Source organism: Cyprinodon tularosa, unplaced genomic scaffold (assembly GCF_016077235.1).
Source record: "Cyprinodon tularosa strain WSP-4 unplaced genomic scaffold, ASM1607723v1 ctg275, whole genome shotgun sequence".
In the NCBI taxonomy this organism is placed as follows: Eukaryota; Metazoa; Chordata; class Actinopteri; order Cyprinodontiformes; family Cyprinodontidae; genus Cyprinodon; species Cyprinodon tularosa.
The window spans coordinates 463,550-482,477 of record NW_024038980.1 but is presented as its reverse complement, the minus strand read 5'-3'; the positions used below and the strand labels follow the sequence as shown (position 1 = coordinate 482,477).

General features: G+C 37.3%; 1 protein-coding gene across 1 annotated transcript; it reads right to left on the bottom strand.

The window, feature by feature from the left end:
* Positions 1–1,048: 1,048 nt before the first annotated feature.
* Positions 1,049–12,163, bottom strand: foxn4 (forkhead box N4). Its single transcript, XM_038290089.1, has 10 exons — positions 11,430–12,163; positions 10,847–10,951; positions 8,717–8,883; positions 5,293–5,405; positions 5,097–5,207; positions 3,863–3,990; positions 3,678–3,774; positions 3,365–3,572; positions 2,892–3,284; positions 1,049–2,047 (listed from the first exon to the last, which is right to left on the bottom strand). Exons 2-10 carry the CDS (start codon positions 10,924–10,926, stop codon positions 1,800–1,802), a joined length of 1,545 nt encoding a protein of 514 aa, XP_038146017.1. The 5' UTR covers positions 10,927–10,951; positions 11,430–12,163; the 3' UTR covers positions 1,049–1,799.
* Positions 12,164–18,928: the final 6,765 nt, after the last annotated feature.

Sequence of the window (18,928 nt, the reverse complement as noted above, 5' to 3'; positions counted from 1 at the left end):
ATCAGGGACAGTTTATGTCTCACAGAGGAGTCAAATGCACTGAAGGATGTTCCAAAGTCATCTTTCAGTTGAAAGCAAAATTTAGCATTTTGTTTAAAACTAAAGCAGTCTTGAGTAAAGGTGGAGAGGCACCGAATCCAAGTTCCTTAAGGCTCAGTTTGCAGTTTGCTCAGTCAATAATGATTTGGAGACTTATGTCTTCTACTAGTATTGAACCAGGGTGTTTTCTGAAGTCGCAAGTCAGAGCAGCTGTCTGCAAGAAAATGTTGAAGAGTTTTATGCTTTTCTCTGCAGACAGGGCTTTGGGAATTGTTGATTTCATTGCCCAACAGGACTGGGCACCTATCCTCACAACCGATTATACCAACACCTGCTTAAATGACATATCACTGTGCAACTGGCCTGTCCTAAGCTCCACTGAGAACCAGTAGATTTTAATGGCATAATGTTCATCTCTCATATTTTAAGAAAGCTAAAACTCAATGTTGCTTTATATATCAGTCATTATGGGTCTTGAAATGGCTAAACAAACCATCCCGGGCCTGAAAGGCTTGCCCACATATAGGAGATCTGTTGAACAGCTAATGTTGATATCCAGGTCTAGGAAGAATACTTTATGGCAGTCCTTAAAGGGCATTTTTGCCCTAAAACTGTCTCCATGCCTTGGAACAGTTGTCGAAACAGTAGCTTTTTTGGCAGTTTAATAGCAGATAGATGGAACCAGAGCTATGAATGCTGATAAGCTAAATGATTCCATTAAAGCAATCTGGGCTTCATCATCACCTCAGCATATTTATAGGACGACTGCCTCCATGCTACGCTGTATGCAGTAATTGATGCAAAACGAGCCCGAACCAAAGATTGAATCCAGTTCATGGACAAGCTTTTAACATGCAGATATTTCTGATTTCAAGAAAATTTTTTATTGACTTATTGATATTGTAATTATCTAAGAAACAGAATTATAATTTAAAAATCTGTCTGCCACAATCAAATTTGAGAAATAAATGCTTGAAATATACCACTGTTTGTAAGAAACACCAACATATTAGTTAGTAGTTTGGCTGGTTTAATGGAATTACTGAAATAACAACCTTATATTAGACTTTACTGAGATGCACTTAAAGTGTAAAAGGCTTGTTATTGTGAAACTGTATGGGATGCTCCTAATAATTTATTTTATTTTCAGCATCTTAACAATGAAGTTCCTGAAAATCCAGTTTTTTTTATGTTTATCAAGGCAAATAGCAAATCAAACATCTTCATTTCAGAAATGTAAATCATAAGGTGGAGGAGCACCAAGTACAAGCTGACTTACTGGGTGTGTTTTGGAAAGATGTGGGTTACACCAAATTCAAACAATTAAATATATACAGCAAAAGATTGATAGAGTCATCATCTTCCCCAGCTGTCTTTTATAAATATAAATAAAACATCACAGCAATAAAGTCTAGCACAATACAACAGACAAGAGTTTTTGAGCTACATCACAGAACGGAGAACAATAGAGGAACAGGTAAGAACTAACTTCCATGCAGTTCTCCACACACTGTACTTATAGAGGTTTCCAGTCTTTGCTTGGCAAAACTAAAGATTTCAGGTCTGACTTTTTTTTTTTCAAGTCATATGTGGTTTTAGTTCCTAGAAATCAGTTTAATTGTTAAAAAAAAAAGTTTCCGTCAAGGTTCTCCAAGTTCCTAGAACTTTCACTTCTTCGTAAATAATCCCACTTTGTTAGCTGCCATCCAAAAATTGGGAAGAACGAAAAAAGTTGATTATTAGGAAACAGTTTGGCCTTTTTAAAGCAGGGCAATGGGTTTGCTGTTGGGTTGGCTGCCCATGTACTGGGAGGACAGGGGATCCTGTGAGGTGTATGAGGTGTACAGCCCCGTCACTTGCACATCTGACAGCGACCCGCTCACTCCATTGGAGGCTGGAGGGATCGCTGATCCCAAGTCACAGTCTGAAAGTCGCAGAGGGGAGTTACTGAAGGTGCCCAAAGCATCCAGGTTAAAGCTGTCATCTTTCATTTCTTCCCACAAGTTCCCTGAAAAGCATTACTTAGGGTGTTATTGCCATGAATAATCAACAGTTTGGTTATTATAAATTGGAACAGAAAAGTAATAAATTGAGAAACTAGATTTAATAAACGTTTAAACCATATACTATTAGTTGAAAAAAACTGTTTAAACTTAATATGAATATAGTGATATTACTGGTATATTTTTGAAAAAGTTTATAAAATTACTGTAATTCTGAAATTATAATTAATTCTCTACTCATTTGAAATGGCTGTAAGACTAAAAGTTAGGTGGTCTGAAACTGTCATGCTGTTGATAAAGGAGGGAATTCATGCTTCTCTGCTCATTAGTTGTAGGACCAGTTTTTAGGAAAACTATAAAATATTCAATGCTGTGCAACTTTGGATTTTCTTATATGTTTTTCCCACCTCAGCCTATCTAATAGCAATAGATACATGGGATAAATAAGGCTCTGTTCATAATTACTTTAACATTTGTATTAAATCTTTCAACCTATGTTTCATTTAGTATATATTTAATTCATTATGTTTTAAAGCCTTACCACAAATGATTACAAAATATCTAACAGGCATATTATTGTTTTAACATACAACAAATTCATGTATGAATTAATTGTTTTAAAAATTAATCTTTAAATCATGTTTTTGATTTGACTTTTTAAGTTAATTAAACTATTAATTTTCTTTTTTTTTTTTTTTAGAATTTAGGTAATATATTCAACCCCACCTCTCACCCACAGACTCCGGAATATAAGGACCAACCTCAATGCGACCCTGACAAGGACTAAGCAGGAATGGACGGATAAACCAACATTTGTTTTTTTTGGAAAAGGTTTAATATTTTTTTTACCTTGAAAGGCGAAGTCCATGATGCTGGGGTCCAGTGCATCCACCTCTGTGTTTGTATCACTCTGCACACTGTAAAAATCATCAGGAGGCTTACTGGGCTGCTGGGTGAGTGGACTGTGGGAAAGGTCAGGGACCGTGTGGAGGGGGGGCGTCTGGGCCGGAGCAGGGGACATGGGGCCCAGTCGGGCCTGAGCCTGGAGTTGAGCTTGAAGCTGGTGGTGTTGGTGCATGGGCAAACATGGCAGAGACAGTGTGACGATGGGCGGAGGTTGCATCTGTGCAGGCACAGACAGAGGGAGACCAGTTGTGCAGCCAGCCAGCCGGGTCATGCCGGGCTCCAGAGGCTTCCGTCTGCAGTTTTCTGGGCGGTCTGTGATCAGTTTGTCCAGCTCGTCTGGAGGAAAGCAGAACAGACTGTCAGACTAAGTTGAAAACATGTTTTAACTTTAAAGTTTCTGAATAGATTTTTCTGACCTGGATTTGCCATGCTGCGGCGAATAGCTGGGAGATCTTTGCGTTTCCACTTCTGCATCTCTTCCTCCATCTTGTCAATTTTGGCAGGGTTCAGCGCCCACAGGCAGCCCTTACGGGAAGAGCTGCTCGTCTTGTTTTCCACCTTCTCAAAGCATTTATTTAAGGAAAGGTTGTGTCTGACTGAATTCTTCCAACCATCAGGTGCAGTCTGTTAAAAATCAACGTATTACACAATTAATTGAATTTTTATTGCTAACATGACAGTACCTTATTTTCACTCAGTGTCTATTAATAATATAAAGAAAAATCAGACCTTGAAATATGGAAAGTGTTCCTTCATAAAGCTATAGATCTCACTGACAGGGAGGCTTCCAGTTTTGCTGTTCTTTAAAGCCATGGCAATCAAACAACTGGAAGAAAACAATACGAGTGGAAGTTTGTTTAAAATAGATCAGATGAATGAAGAGATCTATGAGGCTATTTTGTGTATTTGCTCACCTGTAGGAGTAAATTGGTTTGGGGAAAGATTTGGGCTGCAGGTCCTGTTCTTGTGGGGCTAGACGAGGTTGTGCGAAAAGACTTTGGTTGTTGAAAGACACATTGCTATAAAGTCCACCTGCTGAGCACTAAACCAGAGAAGAGAATGGAGAAGCTTTCAGTCTTTCATAGTCAAGGATTTAAAACAACAACATCTTTCTTTGTAAATATGTTTATAATTTGGCTGTTGACATAAAGTTAAAATCAGATTTTGGCACAAAGTCAATTAACCCACTCAAAAAATAAAAGAAAACAATTTAGTCTATAAATTAAGTTGCCTAATTCTGTTAGGTGATAAAAAGGATATAGAAAAATAACAAAAAAGGGGACAAAAAGCAAAGAACAGCCTGAAATCAGTTGATGTTTAGAAGCCAGTCTTTACTCTCATGAATGCCCATTTGTTTCAGCTTGTTTCATCTTAATGGACAGTTAAAACTATTTTTTTGATAAAACATAATGATGGCATTATCTACGGACTTTTTTAAATGCTTCAGTGAGGAATACTTGAGCCATAATCCTGTCTTTAAAGAAAATCTATTCACCATAAACCAGATGCTCCTGGTGAAGTTTCTAGTCCAAAAAAATAGCCATAAAAGTTTTTTTTTTTTTTTTTACCTAACACTTTTCTAATAAAACAATAAGTAATGCTCTTATAAAAACTGCCTGTATGCCTATTTGCTGCACAAGACTCCTCTGCTGAGGAAACAGCTCATTTAAGCATGTTGAAAGGTTCAGGCTGAATGTTTTAACTCATAACATTTTTGAATATAGTGAGAATGCTTTTATTCAGTTGACAATCTATTAAAATAATGCATAGATCATAGAAGAAAACCCAAAAAATGTTAGCATTTAAAGAAAGTTTGAGTGACTGGATGTCGAAATCAGAACAAAGACCTGTGTGTGGTTAGTTTTAGCAAACAGATGTGTTTATGTTGTCATTAACAGGAAAAACTTGTAAACAGGTATTGTTTACATTTCCTGAAGTGTGTTCATAGCTCTTTTCCCCGCTGACATTTCATTTATTACATATAATTTCATGTAAAGACTTCTTTTAAGTATTGCTATGTGATGAGTTTTTTTTTATTTGAAAAAAACAAGAAGAAGTTTTAGGCGTACTGAGAAAAATACTGAAATTTCAAAGTTTATTATGAAAATGGTATTTAACATATTAATAAGTCCTTGCATAGAGTCTCACCTGTTGTCCATTTTGGGTGAGAGAGTACACCTGCTGAGATGCAGGCTGGTATACTGAGGTAGGACATTGATATCCAGGGGAAGGCAGCCCATTCATGGAGAAAGGAGACATCTGGGAAACCAACACAAGCTCATTTTTAACAAAGCTATGCACCATAAATATGACCTTTAATTCATGTTGTGCTGTGATTACTCACACTTCCACTGTGGGTGTTTATTATGCTGATACCCAGGGGGCTGTGCTGCATGTTGCTCTGAAGGTGCAGCACGGAGTTCTGGCTGACTGGTATCGTCATGTTATTTAGTTGAGCTACACAGAAAAGGTTCAAATAACAGTCCCATTAAAAAGTGCCTATTCATCCAGGTGCTAGTGCTCTTTCCAGTTTCCAAGAACCAACACACAGACAAATAGAAAAGTAATAAAATAGAAAATCAGCTTTGACTATTTTGAGTTTTCTGCTACGGTGAATTAAGTAGGGAAATGAAATGTAGCTCCACAAATCTGTCTTTAAAATAAAATATAGTTGGTTCACTGGAAATAATCGAAAGCTACATAAGTAGTTTTTTCTTAAAATAATGGTATTTTTTTCTTGGATTGAGGAGATAAAAGATACATTTTGCCAATGGGACAAGACAATTTACACTTAAGAAAAGAAAACACATTGCATTGTCTTATTTCAAGTGCATATTATCTAATTATCTTATTTTAAGAGTAAAAATACTCATTCCATTGGCAAACTATCTCATTTACCTACTCAAATTAAGGATAAATACACTAAATTTAAGAAATTTGTACTTATTTCTAGATCGTTTTTCCAGTGTTGGATGTTGAGCAAGTGTATCTTATCAAAACTATGCATACACTGTTCAGCCTTCATATTAGTTAAAATAATATAATGCAGGAAAAACCCACACTGTTATTCGATTTGATCATTCATGGAATCTTATACCTATTGCACCAATAAAATTGAGGTAGAACTGATATACAGTTTTCGTTTAAATTGATTAATATCTACAAAATCCTGCAACAGTTTTGTCTCCCTCGTTACTTCACTGTAACCTTTTCAGGCCTACTATTTTCAGATGAATGTTTTATAGTTCCGTATAAATGCATTCTGTACTTAGGATTAGTTCTTACTATTGCTCCATCTGATTCACACTTTTGTAAACATTTGTTTTGGTATTATGTGGTTTATTCCATGGCAAAAATACAAATATAGTGCAGTTTAAAGATTAAACTAGTTTATAGTACCAAAAAAGTGCTTCCCAAAGAAAATTTACAGCTCACACAATAGATCAGCAGATATATGTTTCAGATGTTTGATGGATTTTTATCCCTTTTTGGAATCATGATTTTGGCAGTGATGACTGGCTTAATTACTCATTTCCTTCACCTGTCCAATTCTGCCCGGTTGCTCATTACTGCTCCTCTGATTCACCTGCTCCTGCCTCTATTTAAGGAGCTTGCTCCAGTTATCAATGCCAGATTAGCTTGTTCTCTCTAGCCATTGCTGAGAGCGTTTTTAGTGTACCTGAGTGTTTCTGATTACCTGATCTTGACCTCTTCTGCCTCTCAACCTCTGAGCCTGCCTGTTCCCATCTGAATGGTTTGCCTAAACTGTCTTTGGACTCCTGGCTCTCTGAGCCTCCCTGTTCCTGTTCTGATCTGTTTGCCTGACCTGGCTTCAGACTCCTGCATGTTCTCTGGGACTGCAGCATCTGGGACACCCTGGGTGTTGCCCACCGCATCTTGTTGGCAGCCCACTGGTTGGATCCTAACTCGTTCTCTGGCTATGGACTGACCAGGTTAGTGACTCACATTCATAATCTTCTTCCTTTAGATTTACTTGGTCACTAACCTGTGTTTTCCTCTCTCCAGAGTTTCCTCCTTCAGACACCCTAGCCGCTGCTACTGAAGATCTGCAGCCCCTCATTTTAATAAACTCTTTTTGAATATCCCACTGTCTGTCTTACCTGAATACTGGGTCCTCTGTTCTGAGTCGTAACATTTGCTCATAATAATCATTATTATTATTTGTTGTTGCAATTTTTTACTTTACAATAAAATCAGTCCTCTGCACTTAATCCCCCCAAAGGAGAACAGTGGGCAGCCATTGTGCAACATCTGGGGTGTATTTTTAGGCTTGTTTTGACCTCAGGTTTAGGTTTCTCACTCACTGTAAGGTTTAAAGTTAGCCGTTAGGGAAGGTGATTAAATTAAAATATCGATAAAGAGGGCATTAAATTAGGTTTATGTCTAATGTCCACAGACTTTAGGTTTCCTCCAAAGCTTCTAGTCTAAAAATTTCTGTGTTTGAGAACTTTATTGGCAAACATGAAAATTATCAATTAATCAAAGAGCAATGTTCAAACATCTCCACCAACAGCAGTCAGAAGTAATTTATGCAAAACGGCTAGAAATAAAACTATATTCAGGATTGACTATTTAGTCAAAGAGAATCTGGTTAAATTATCTGACTTCTGATGTGCACTTCTGGATTGTAAAAATGGCAGTGTGCCTCAGAAAATGACAAAGGTAGCCAAAGTCCTACCAAAGACAAATGGTTTTAAAAAGGCATTTTAAAACTTTTTTTGTTTGGATTAAAAACTTTTAAAAAACAAATGTCTAAGTTACGTTCTTGGAAAGATGCTATTAAGGAAACCTGAGTTGTTTCATATTTTTGCTCTGCTCTTCTGTAATACATGGCCAGTAGAAGCCTAAAATAATTTGAGGCTGGAGCTCTCAAATTAAATTTCTTTTCACACCCTCCTGGATAAAGGGGAATATCAACAGGTGCATTGATAAGGCAAACATTGGTAATTTTAGCTCACCAAACCTAAAAAATTATGATTTTGTCGTTAAAACAACAAACTTTAATGCATTTCTTATGAGATACTTTGCACTACAAATATTTAAAACAGTAAGAGTTGTGATTTTTGTTTTTCTCCTGCTCACCTCTCCTTCTCATCTGCTTACATATAGAAACATGAACAGTGTCCAGGGATCTGTTATTTTTGTTAGCCATGTGTTGCTGCATACTAGATGGTCTGTCAGGGTATTTAGCTAAGCTGTGTATCTCTGCAGCTCCGCCAGAGTTACCATTAGCTTCTGTCTGTAATTCATGCTCTCCTCTAGCTGTGGATTTAGATGAATTCCCATTCCATGGTGGGGTCATAGTTTTGGCATATTCTTTCTCATATTGTTATACTCTTATTGTATGTTGCTTTAAACTCGTCCACATCCTTATTCCGCCTGTCACACCCCTATGAGACCTTCACTGAACAGCTGGTTTTATACTGAGATGAAATAACACAAAGATGGACTTTATTTAATTTGCACAGTGGCTTCTTCTGTTAGCACTGGATCCTGTTAAATTAAAGATGGCTAAATTCAAAAGCCTATCCAAGGATATGTTTATGTGTAACAGTTTTGATTAACCTTTTTGATTTTGTATTTTGTAGATCTGTGAAATACTTCGAATTTTGAGGCTGTAATGTGAGAATAAAAAAAGAAAGATAATCTTTTTATCTTGATTTCCCCCCTACAATAGAATAGATTACATCTGTCCTGAATTATCCAACCAGAGAGCTATTGCAGTTTTCAAATATTGGCCCCCTCACCTGTCTGTTGCTCCAGCAGGCTGCCCTGGGAGGGCCCATTGCTGTGTCCTCTGCTATCAACCATCTGCTGTAGCCTGGGCACATCCACTGAGGTGAGCCATGACAGGGACTGCAGGTCCCCAGGGAGGTCCTCCACTCTCAGCTGGGAGGGGTCTGTGGTCAGAAGCCTTCAAGAATGGAGGGAGGGGGGATGGAAATGAGGTTTGCGAGGTTAACTCAACTGTCAGCTTAGACACACATAGATCAGAAGAGGGATTTTAAATCAAAACACTTGAATAGAGTTCCTTTTTATCTCAAAAAGACAAAAGCATCTGATAGGTTATAATGGGGGGAGACAGAGATGAAAGCCGCTGGGTAAGGCCCTGTTTTAGCAATTCAGGATTAAGCATAAGAAGATTAAACACAAGTGTTTTACAGAAGTGACAGTTTTAATCAGCAGTAAGGTAGTTAAATAAACTCTGTTTAAATTATAAAATACTGTGACTTTATTAACTACGTGGACTTTTTTTGTCTATTTGTTTCGGACCTTAGATTCATTACATTTTAATTTGTTTTTCACTCTTAGTATTTTCAAAGAATGATTTACATTTCTTGCATAAAATGTAAACGTAGTGGATTATTGTTTAGTTTGACCGCTCAGCCTACAGTATTTCTTTTAAATAGAAAAGCTTGAAGAAAACTAATGAAAGGTGAGGAATCCTCTTGAATCCTCTCCAGCCTTCTCAGGAAACACACCAAGTTCTGCAGTTCCAGTCTCTATGACAACATATACAATTCAGTTATTCACTGGGTCTGTGGACAGTGGAGAGGTACACCACCCCCCTCTTCATCTAGACACACAGCGTAACTTCTGATAAAAAAAAAAAAATTGGTCCCATGTCAGGTGACTACGTTCGCGCCTCACCCATTGGCTGAATCATAAGTAAACAACACATGAGATCGTTTGAAACATGGTACGGCGGCACATGTTGCCTGAAACAGTTGGCCCCATCTATTGAAAAATGATCACCTATTGTGTCCCAAACGACAAATCTGCCCAGTGGCACGTGTCTCTATTGTCTTCCCAGGAGCCTTCCTTAATTGTCTCTGTCATTTCTTTTCTTTATGCGGCCCCTTGCATTAATCTGCTGGAATGACAGCCCTCACATAGAGGGACAAATAGGATACCATCTGCTTCCCTGTCCCTTTCCAGCCTCTATCCGCACAGGACCCCCATTCCCCAACCCCCCACCATCACCCTGCACTAACGGAGAACTTGGGGAGATGGAGGTGGGGGGAGGGGGGCCATGCTAGGTGAATGTAGTTTGAGGTCAGGGTTGCTATGTGTTGACTGTCTGCTTTGACACCATTGCTGGCTGAAATCACATGCAGACATTTAAGGCACCACTTCACAGGATCACTTTTTGTGCCCCTTACATCTCATTCTCCTTACCCTTTTTTCTCACAGGTATGAATTTTCATTTAATTCTAACAAAGTACATAGCAGTTATATGGAATCCCAGCCATAATTTCAAATATACATGTACCTTTTCCAACGTTTGCATACAAAATCATTATTTATTATTATAGCTGAATATGTGTTAGTTGAAACTATTCAACAGTTGACAAATTGGGGACGTTCTCACACCCCTTCTGTCCCCAGTAGAGCATGGAAATTGCTCACTGATGCAAAACATTTAGCCGGTGTTTCCATGTCCCATCCTAACCTTACCCTAGAGTTCAACAACTCTAAATATTGTCCCTCCGCCTTTCCTTTAACAGCACCCCCCACCCCTGCTCCTAATTGGGAGCCACTTGTGCACACTGGTGACCCAGAGCACCCCATCTCCCCCTGTGCTGGGCAGCCCAGAGGCTCAGGCTCTCCGTGCGCCGACAGCAGGAGTGTAAACAGAGCTGATGGTTTCTGACAGATCTATTCAGAGTGAAAATCATTTATTCTTTGGGCTTTTTTTTCTGCCTTTGCTTCTTTTCATGGGACCCTAACAAACATAAAAAGAGCTGTCCATCTAATACCAGTATAGACAATGTAAATAGCAAAAATCTACCGCAAGACCTCAAAGGATTTGATTCATACATTTCTTTTCATCTTGATATATTTTTTATATCAAGCTATATATCATATAATAATACCTGTAGTCCTGTGGAGATGGATGATGCCCAGCATTGTCAATTATTCCTGACATCCTGGAAGTTATTCCACCTTCTATCATCTCCTGGGGTATGTTGCAGCTTTTCCTGTGGTACATGTCAGATGTATGATTAAACTGGTCTTTTAACTGCAAAATAACAACCTAAGCAGAACTAGTCATATCGCAATATGCAGCTCTAATATACGTATACTGCAAAAACGACAACAAAAAAAAATGTAGTATTTCAAGTTACATAAAATACAAAGGTAACATAAAATAGAAAAAAATACAAGTAGATCAGGAAAAAATGAAATAAATAAAAAGGTGTTTTAAAACTTCATTTTTTTTAAAATAAGGTATGACAAAACATTTCTATCTTCTATCTTAAGGCTGTTTTGTAATTCCACCTTAATGTCTTACACACAATACAGAGAATATATATTATTTCATTACTGCCAACCTTTCTATGAAGCAAAATTAATTATGTTTTTCATTACTCATTTAAAAGGATAAAAAAAAAACAAATTTACATCCAAAATCACTTGTTTCCTAAAATATAGAAGCATCAGTTGGAATAAACCTACCTGTTTTGGTTTATATGGGAGATTGTGGGAGCTGGTCCTGAGCCCTTGTACTGTAATCCTCTGTGCTGGACCCGATTCCTTCAAAAACCGTTTTTAAATTTCCCTCTCTGGAGCTGTCCAGCAGTCTGACATGCGCAGTAGAGACCCGAGCAGGGCGCACTTGCTGCCAGTAGCAGGAGGATCCCGGAGAATATGACAGCTGTTACTGCGTAGTTTTTTGGACTTCACCTGCAAGCTCAGAAAATCGGGATGATGGCTGTTCCTCCTATAGGCACCTGGTGTATTCCTTACTGTTCACCTGCAGCATACTGTCCAAATCACACGTTTTTTTTGCATTAAGATTCAGACTTTCATAATCCAGAAAAGCCAAGTCCTCTCATGGTAAATGCTTAAACTGGAAATTTATTGCATCTCATAGCTTCCCAGTTCTTTACATTACCCGTGCGCTATAGGCGCACAGGTGCGTTTCAGTGAGAAAAAATATCCTCTACTGTTCCTCTCAATCCAGCTGAGTATATTTATGCAAACCAGGTCGTAAGATAAAGTGCATTTAGTTTATTTCAAACTTGCTATCCAGAAAATCAAAGAAATATCCCCCAGTGAAAGAAAATGTAAAATAAAAAAGGCCTGCTGATAAAGTATCCGTGGTGCGCGTCCACATGGTTCTTCCCTGCAGTTACTTCGCTGGGCTCTGAAATGCTGTGAGTCTTAACTTGTCTGTGTGTGTGAGTGTGAACTTTTTTTTCTCCCTTTTGAGGAAGTGCTTGTAGGTTATTTGCTTCCCGCCTCAGATGCCGCGTCCTGCTCCTCTCAGCAGTGGGAAAAAGGAGCCCAGGAGGCGCGTAAAGGGAGGGCAGGGGGTAGGCTGGGCTCCTGCTGCAGCAACATAGCGTAATTTCTTTTTTTTTTAAATATCAATGTCTTTTTTTTGGGATTTGTCTTGGATTAGTTTAGAATAAGCAGTCGAGAAATATGCAATAACCACAAAAAAGAGGAAAGATAATAAAAAAAATAAATAAATAAGGCCTATAAGTAAGAACTATTGAACTGATTACAGTAAAGTTGGAAGTGATTTCTTGGTTATTATTTCAGTCAACATGGTAATATCAATAATGTGGGGGGAAAACATCTACTTTAAACTTTATAAGTCTTGGAATAAATATAATTTTACAGCTCATAAAAATGCAGTAATCTATTAACCATAAAATAAATAAATGCACCAAACCAATAAAATCCCTGTTCAGCACTCAGATGGTGCAACTTGTTTTGCCTTTTAATGCCAGCTCAAATCATGAAACCAGTTTGTGGTTAAACTGCAAGTGGAAATTAGGGATAGACTGCACTATCAGCACTATCAATCCCATGGGACCCTACAGATGGCCTGTGACAATAGGCACAATCAATGATTACATGCATGAAGGTAACGGACAAAAACAAGACCATCCTCAGAGGGGGGATCCTGTAGGTCCTAAAGCCCGTGGAGTTGTGATGTGCTCTTTAACTTTGTGGAGAAAAATAAAAATAAATGATGATGATGATGATGATGATGGTAGTGTAATTTAGTTGACAGTGTGACCCCGAGTGAGGAGCAGGACAATGACACAATGGTAAAAAACAAGCAGCTGGTGGTGGCCACTATAACAGAAGCCCTCAACACATCCACAGCGATTCGCTGATTGATGATGACGGCCATATCAGTACACAGCCCTAACCCTAACAGCAATAATTGTACAAATTTGTTTTAAATTGCTATATTTATTTAAAGACCAAAATGTACCTATTTGGTAGTCTGTGGATGTTCTAACATCGCCTTTTAAATTCAGGGTAAAGCAGACAGGATGTTAGGGGAAGTTTTTTTTGTAAACTATAAATCTAATTGAAAAGGACAGCACTGCTTAATTGTTGAACCTTAATTTAGGTCGGAATCTAAGCAATTAATTTTATTTAATTTAACTAATTGCAGAAACGAAATATTCCTACTGAAAATCTAAGACTTTTGACTGTTTCAGCACAAGTTGTGTTTAATGTGTGGAAATACTTTATGCACATGTTTAAAATGTTCTTGTTTGTATGTTTTGAAGGCTCCTTTAAGGATGCTCATTCTTATTTATTTTTCTATGACTCTTTTCCAGCCTCTGTCTGTGCATTGCGAGTATATTTTTAAGGATGTTTCAGATTTTTTTATTTTTTTTATTGTGATATAAAATTAATTAAGACTTGGTTCTTGTATCATGTTTTACAGACATTTTCTGTATTTGTTTTAGATGGCTTAATGGGATTTTATGTTTTATAAACATAATGCCAAAAATTTACGTGGTCTTTAGACTTTCTTCATATATTAGTATGATATGAAGAAGCTTTGTATACAGCCCCAACAAGTCAGAGCTTTATTGAACCACTTTTCTCTGCAAAAACAGTAACACTTCTACGCTTTTTATAGGAATTTAAAGATCAACTTCAGTGAAAGGGGACAAAACTTAAAATTGGTATTACACAGCCCAAACACGTTAAAAAAATATACACATGGACCAAATTGTTTTTACCTCTTGTTTAATAAAAGACCAACTCACAATGGCATAAATAACTTAAATCTGACAAAAGCAATAATAATAAAAGTCTATTTAAATGAACAAAAGAAAGTCAGACATTGCTTTTCAGTCATGCTTCAATTGAATGATTATGAAAAATAAACCAATAAAACATGACTGGACAAAACTGATGGCCCCTTAAACTCAATATTTAGTTGCACAACCTTTTGAGGCAATAATGGCAGTCAAATGATTCCTGTAACTGTCAATAAAACTTCTGTTCCTCTCAGTAGGTATTTTTATCCACTCCTCATGAGTGGATAAAAAGATGCTCAGTAGGATTTAGGTCAGGGTTCATAGAAGGCCTCTTCAGAATAGTCCAATGTTTTCCTCTTAGTCATTCATGGGTATTTTTAGCTTTGTGTTTTCGGTCATTATCCTGTTGCAGACCCATGACCTGTGACTGAGACTAAGCTTTCTGTCACTGGGCAGCACATTTATCGCTAGAATCCCTAGACAGTTTTTTTTTGGATCCTGCAGAGATGCAAGACATCCTGAGCTTGATGAATCAAAGCAGGCCCAGGCCATAACAGAGCCTCCTCTTTGTTTCACAGTAGGGACAGTGTTCTTTCCTTGATATGCTTCATTTTTCCTTTTGTGAACATGGAGCTAATGTACTGTACATTGGTGCAGTAGCTGTTAATAGGTCATTCTCATAGAAGCTCTGTGGCTAGTTTGGCAAATTCCAATCTAGATTTTTATTGATATGTTTTTAAAAATGGCGTCCTCCTTGGCTCAAACAATGACAGATGGTGCTATTGGACACTGATGTTCATTGAGGTTGAAGTTCACCTTTAATCTCATTAGAAGTATGTCTGTGTTCACAGAAACATCAAGGTCCTTGGGGATGTTCTTCTATCCATAACCTTTTTTTGTCTTTCTTTCAACATTGTTTTTCTTCTTGGCACTAGGATCTGTTGTCCAGTTTGTAACCTAATTCTGAGCAGACCTATATGTCATGCTCCTTGGTTCTTCATGCCACTGTTTGTTTACTTAGTAGAACATTTTATTTTATTAGCACTTTAAAAGCATATCTCGGATGTTCTCTAAGATACTTCTGCAGGCTTAACAGAACAGCTAAGATTGAATTACAGACTGCTGGACTTTTTCAAAAAAAGTTAGATGTGAGTCAGTTGGTGGTATTGGATTTTATTTATGGGTATTAGACTATAAAGCAGCTATTCTACCTGCTGCTCTGTCTGCTCCGTCCATTACTCCATTTTTAAGTTATGTGCTAATTTTTCATTGGTATATCATATACAATAAATCTAAGATATGTGGCAAAATATGTTAGCTAATGCTTTATTAAGACACATATTGAAACTGCAGTTAAAGTTTTGATTTGCAGTTTGTTTGACTAAAAACATGGGCAATACTGATAAGCAAAGTATGTTTATTTTTAGCATTTAGCTGCATCAGAGTTGTTGCAGTTATTTTCATTGATTATTTTCATCATTGCACAGCATACATGTCACATTTGTCTCAAAAAGGGTATTTAGCATGGTTTAACGTCTTTTTAACTCAAAATAGCTGAGATATTTAAAAAGAAAAATTAAAGGTAAGGACACATACCTACAATTTTTGTATGTTTTGACTTTTATGGGTTTTTTTCTGGTATGTTAAGTGAATCATCAGATGAATTAAGGTAATAAAAAAAAGCATTTATTTTATAAGTTGTAAGAGCTTCAGTCCCATGTTTCATCCTCACATTTAAAAGCAAAAGCCTCTACATGCAATTGAAAGCATTTTTAAATTTTCTGCAGGGACAGTAACATTAATCTACATGTTCAGGAAAATAAAATGACTAGTGTTATAGAAATATTTATTTTTTTCTTTTTGCTTTGTTTTTCCCTCACAGGATTCCCTGCTTCTCATAGGAATTAAACATCGCTGTTTTGTTTCAAGCTTTTTAAAAGTGTCTCCAGCCTCACATAATGAGAAACTATGTGAAAATACACATGGGATACTTTTTGCAAGATGTTTGTTTTCTATTGAAGATAATGTAGTTTACCTGAAACAGTGTGGATTACTATTCCAAACTTGCAATCATGATGTTGGTGAACCAATCAGATGTTATTCAGAGCACATCTGACTGGGTCACCTGACTCTGTGAAATACAGCCTCTTAGAGCAAGAGTAGTCCCTGAAAATCTAAAATAATAAAAATAAAAAAGAGGTGCCTCTCATCTCTCCAGACTCTTCTAGGGTAATGGGGAAACAATGGTATCACCAACTAAGGGTTGGCTCATGTTTGCAGCCTGTGTTTTCATCTTGAACCAAGTGTTTACTCACAACACACCAGCTCCTCTGAGAATGAGGTCAGCCAACCCTTTAATCGCCTCAGGGCAAAAACCCAGTATCCCCCCCAGAAGAGCTGCTCACCTAGAGTGACCCGATGGCCATACAAAGGAGGAGGCTGTCAGCCATATTTAGCTGAAGAGCAGTATGTATTGCATGTATCCTTTCTTTCCAGGCAAGACTGAGGTGTTTTCGGGACTGCTTATCCAGAGTTTCATCTATATACTCGTCAGCTGAAAGTACCTTTGTAAAAAGTATAAAGATTTTAAGGAGGGAAATGCTTAATTTATTTAATGAAGAAAATGCACTTGATGTGATTATACCAAATTCCTATTCACGTAAATAAACGTAAACATACCTTGCTTTGCCTCTGTATAATCAGTCTGTGAGTTTCTCTATGTGTTTATCTTTCCTTGTCTTTTTCTTATCATATTATTTTTCATTGTTTCATTCCTAATTCATGCTTAACAGTATGACATATAACTCCAGTAGAGTCATCTGCTAAACATACTTTTAGTTCCATGCAATGTAGAGAAAGTTCTTAATCCTCTCCCAATTACAGTCCTTAATTTCAGTCTTCTTGTTCTACAAGTTACTTGACTTTGACTTCACATCAGTGACTCTGGACTTGAATTGAACTTGAACCAGTTTACTTAAAAATAAATTATTTTAGACAAAATCTAAAATTTAAAACACCTGTTATGTAAAAGGTACACACCATTAATACATTTTACTCATCCTGTATTATCTAGAGCAAACCTTCTCTCTGTATTTCCTCACCTTGTACAATGGGTGTTAGAATTCTGATGCGCTTGTTTGTTTTTTTTGGTTTTTGTTTTGTGGAAGAGTGAGAGTTCCTGTTTTCAGAAAAGATCTCTGCTTGAATGTCAGCTCTGGTTGCTGCACACCTGGTGTCAATCTTCTCATCAGACTGACTGGTGCTGTCATAGTGAAGATCATCCTGCACAAAGCACTTAGAATCTTGTTTTTAAATAGAGAAAGGGAGAGTAAAACAAGAAGAAATGGAGTTCAAATGAACAGATTTAAAGTTCAGTCCAACAGTACCTGAAGCAAAAATAGATCTTGCACTACTAGAAAAGAAAAACAAGGATAGGGGGTGTATTTTGAATTCACATACAATAAAGGCATATATCAATAGTTACTAAAGCTTCATCCAGATATCCACAGATGGATCAAAAAGTTTAGTTAACAAGATAGGATCTGTAAATCCAGTAAACATTATACAAAATTCAAAGGATGGGCATTACAGTCATATTTTTATGGGTACAAGCACATAGTGGAGTTAAAGGAAATGAAATGGCAGATAAGGCTGTAACGGAGGCTACAACAAGAAAAGCCATCAGTGTGTCAGTTAGAATTAGTAAGATAGAAACAAAGAGCATTATTAAACAGAAGCTGAAGGAAAGGTGGCAAAAGCAATGGGAAGAATAGAGGAAAGGACAGTGGTTTTACATGATTCAGAGGAGAGTGGGAGAAATGAGATGTGCAGGAAGGAACAGAAGAGGAGAAACAAGTATATCAAGATTTAGATTTGGGCATACAGAATTAAACAGTATTTTATTGAAAATAGGAAAACAAAACACCGGTATGTGTGAATACTGTGAGCAACAAGAGACAAACAAACATGTTATGGTACACTGAAAAAAGTATGAAAGAAAAAGAAGGGAAATGGTTCAAAATCTTAAAAAGGAAAGAATACACTTTGATTTAATAGAAATCCTTAGAAAGAAGTGTTCTGTAATTGTTTTTCATTATCGTATATTAATCAATGTAATTGAGAGGCTTTAAATCTTATTTTGTTGATTTTGTTGTGATTTGTTTTGTTCAGTATAAGTAAGTAGTAGCCATTCAGATTTTGTTGTGTGCCAATCGCCAATAAAATCCCATAAAGAAGAAGAAGATCAGTCTTTGCCGGATGCTTATCACTGATGGCTTTTTGATGATCTCCAGTGTCTCTATAAAAATCTTTGAAAGCAAGATTTACCTGTGTGCTGCTGGTTGCAGCTTTGTGACATCCTCTGTATCTCTCATCTGCCTGCCCACTCCCCAGCGTGCTGATCACCAAAGAAACAACATAGTTCGGAACTCACTCTCACTCTCTCCGACCAGTACAATCGTCATAGGATCCAAATCCTCCTCGCCAGCTTGGCCAAGTTATTCCTGTCTTTTGAAAGTCCTTCACCTATGTGGGTCAGAAGTCTAGATAGAGTGATGACAGAGAGTTGATTTGAACCCACCATTGCGCCACTCGATTACACAAAGGCTGATGGTGACTGCTAACCATATTTTATGTAACTCATCTCAGTTTTTTGTATTAAAGTAAAAAAAAAAAAAAGGTATAGAGTTTCACAGCTCAGTGTAATTGGCTCCCTCCTATATAACAGACATGCTATATGTCACCGGATCAGAACCCTGGTCCCTTACACCTGCTTTAAGTCTGAAAGAGATCTTGCAAAAGGGCATTGCTCTGAGGGTCTCTTCCATAACGTCCCTGTGAATCTCCTGATGCTTTCAAGAGGAAGCTTCCGAGCCACTGGTTTCTCCAAGTATTTTGTATACAGCAGTGACAGAGTTGTCTGACCGCCATGCTGAT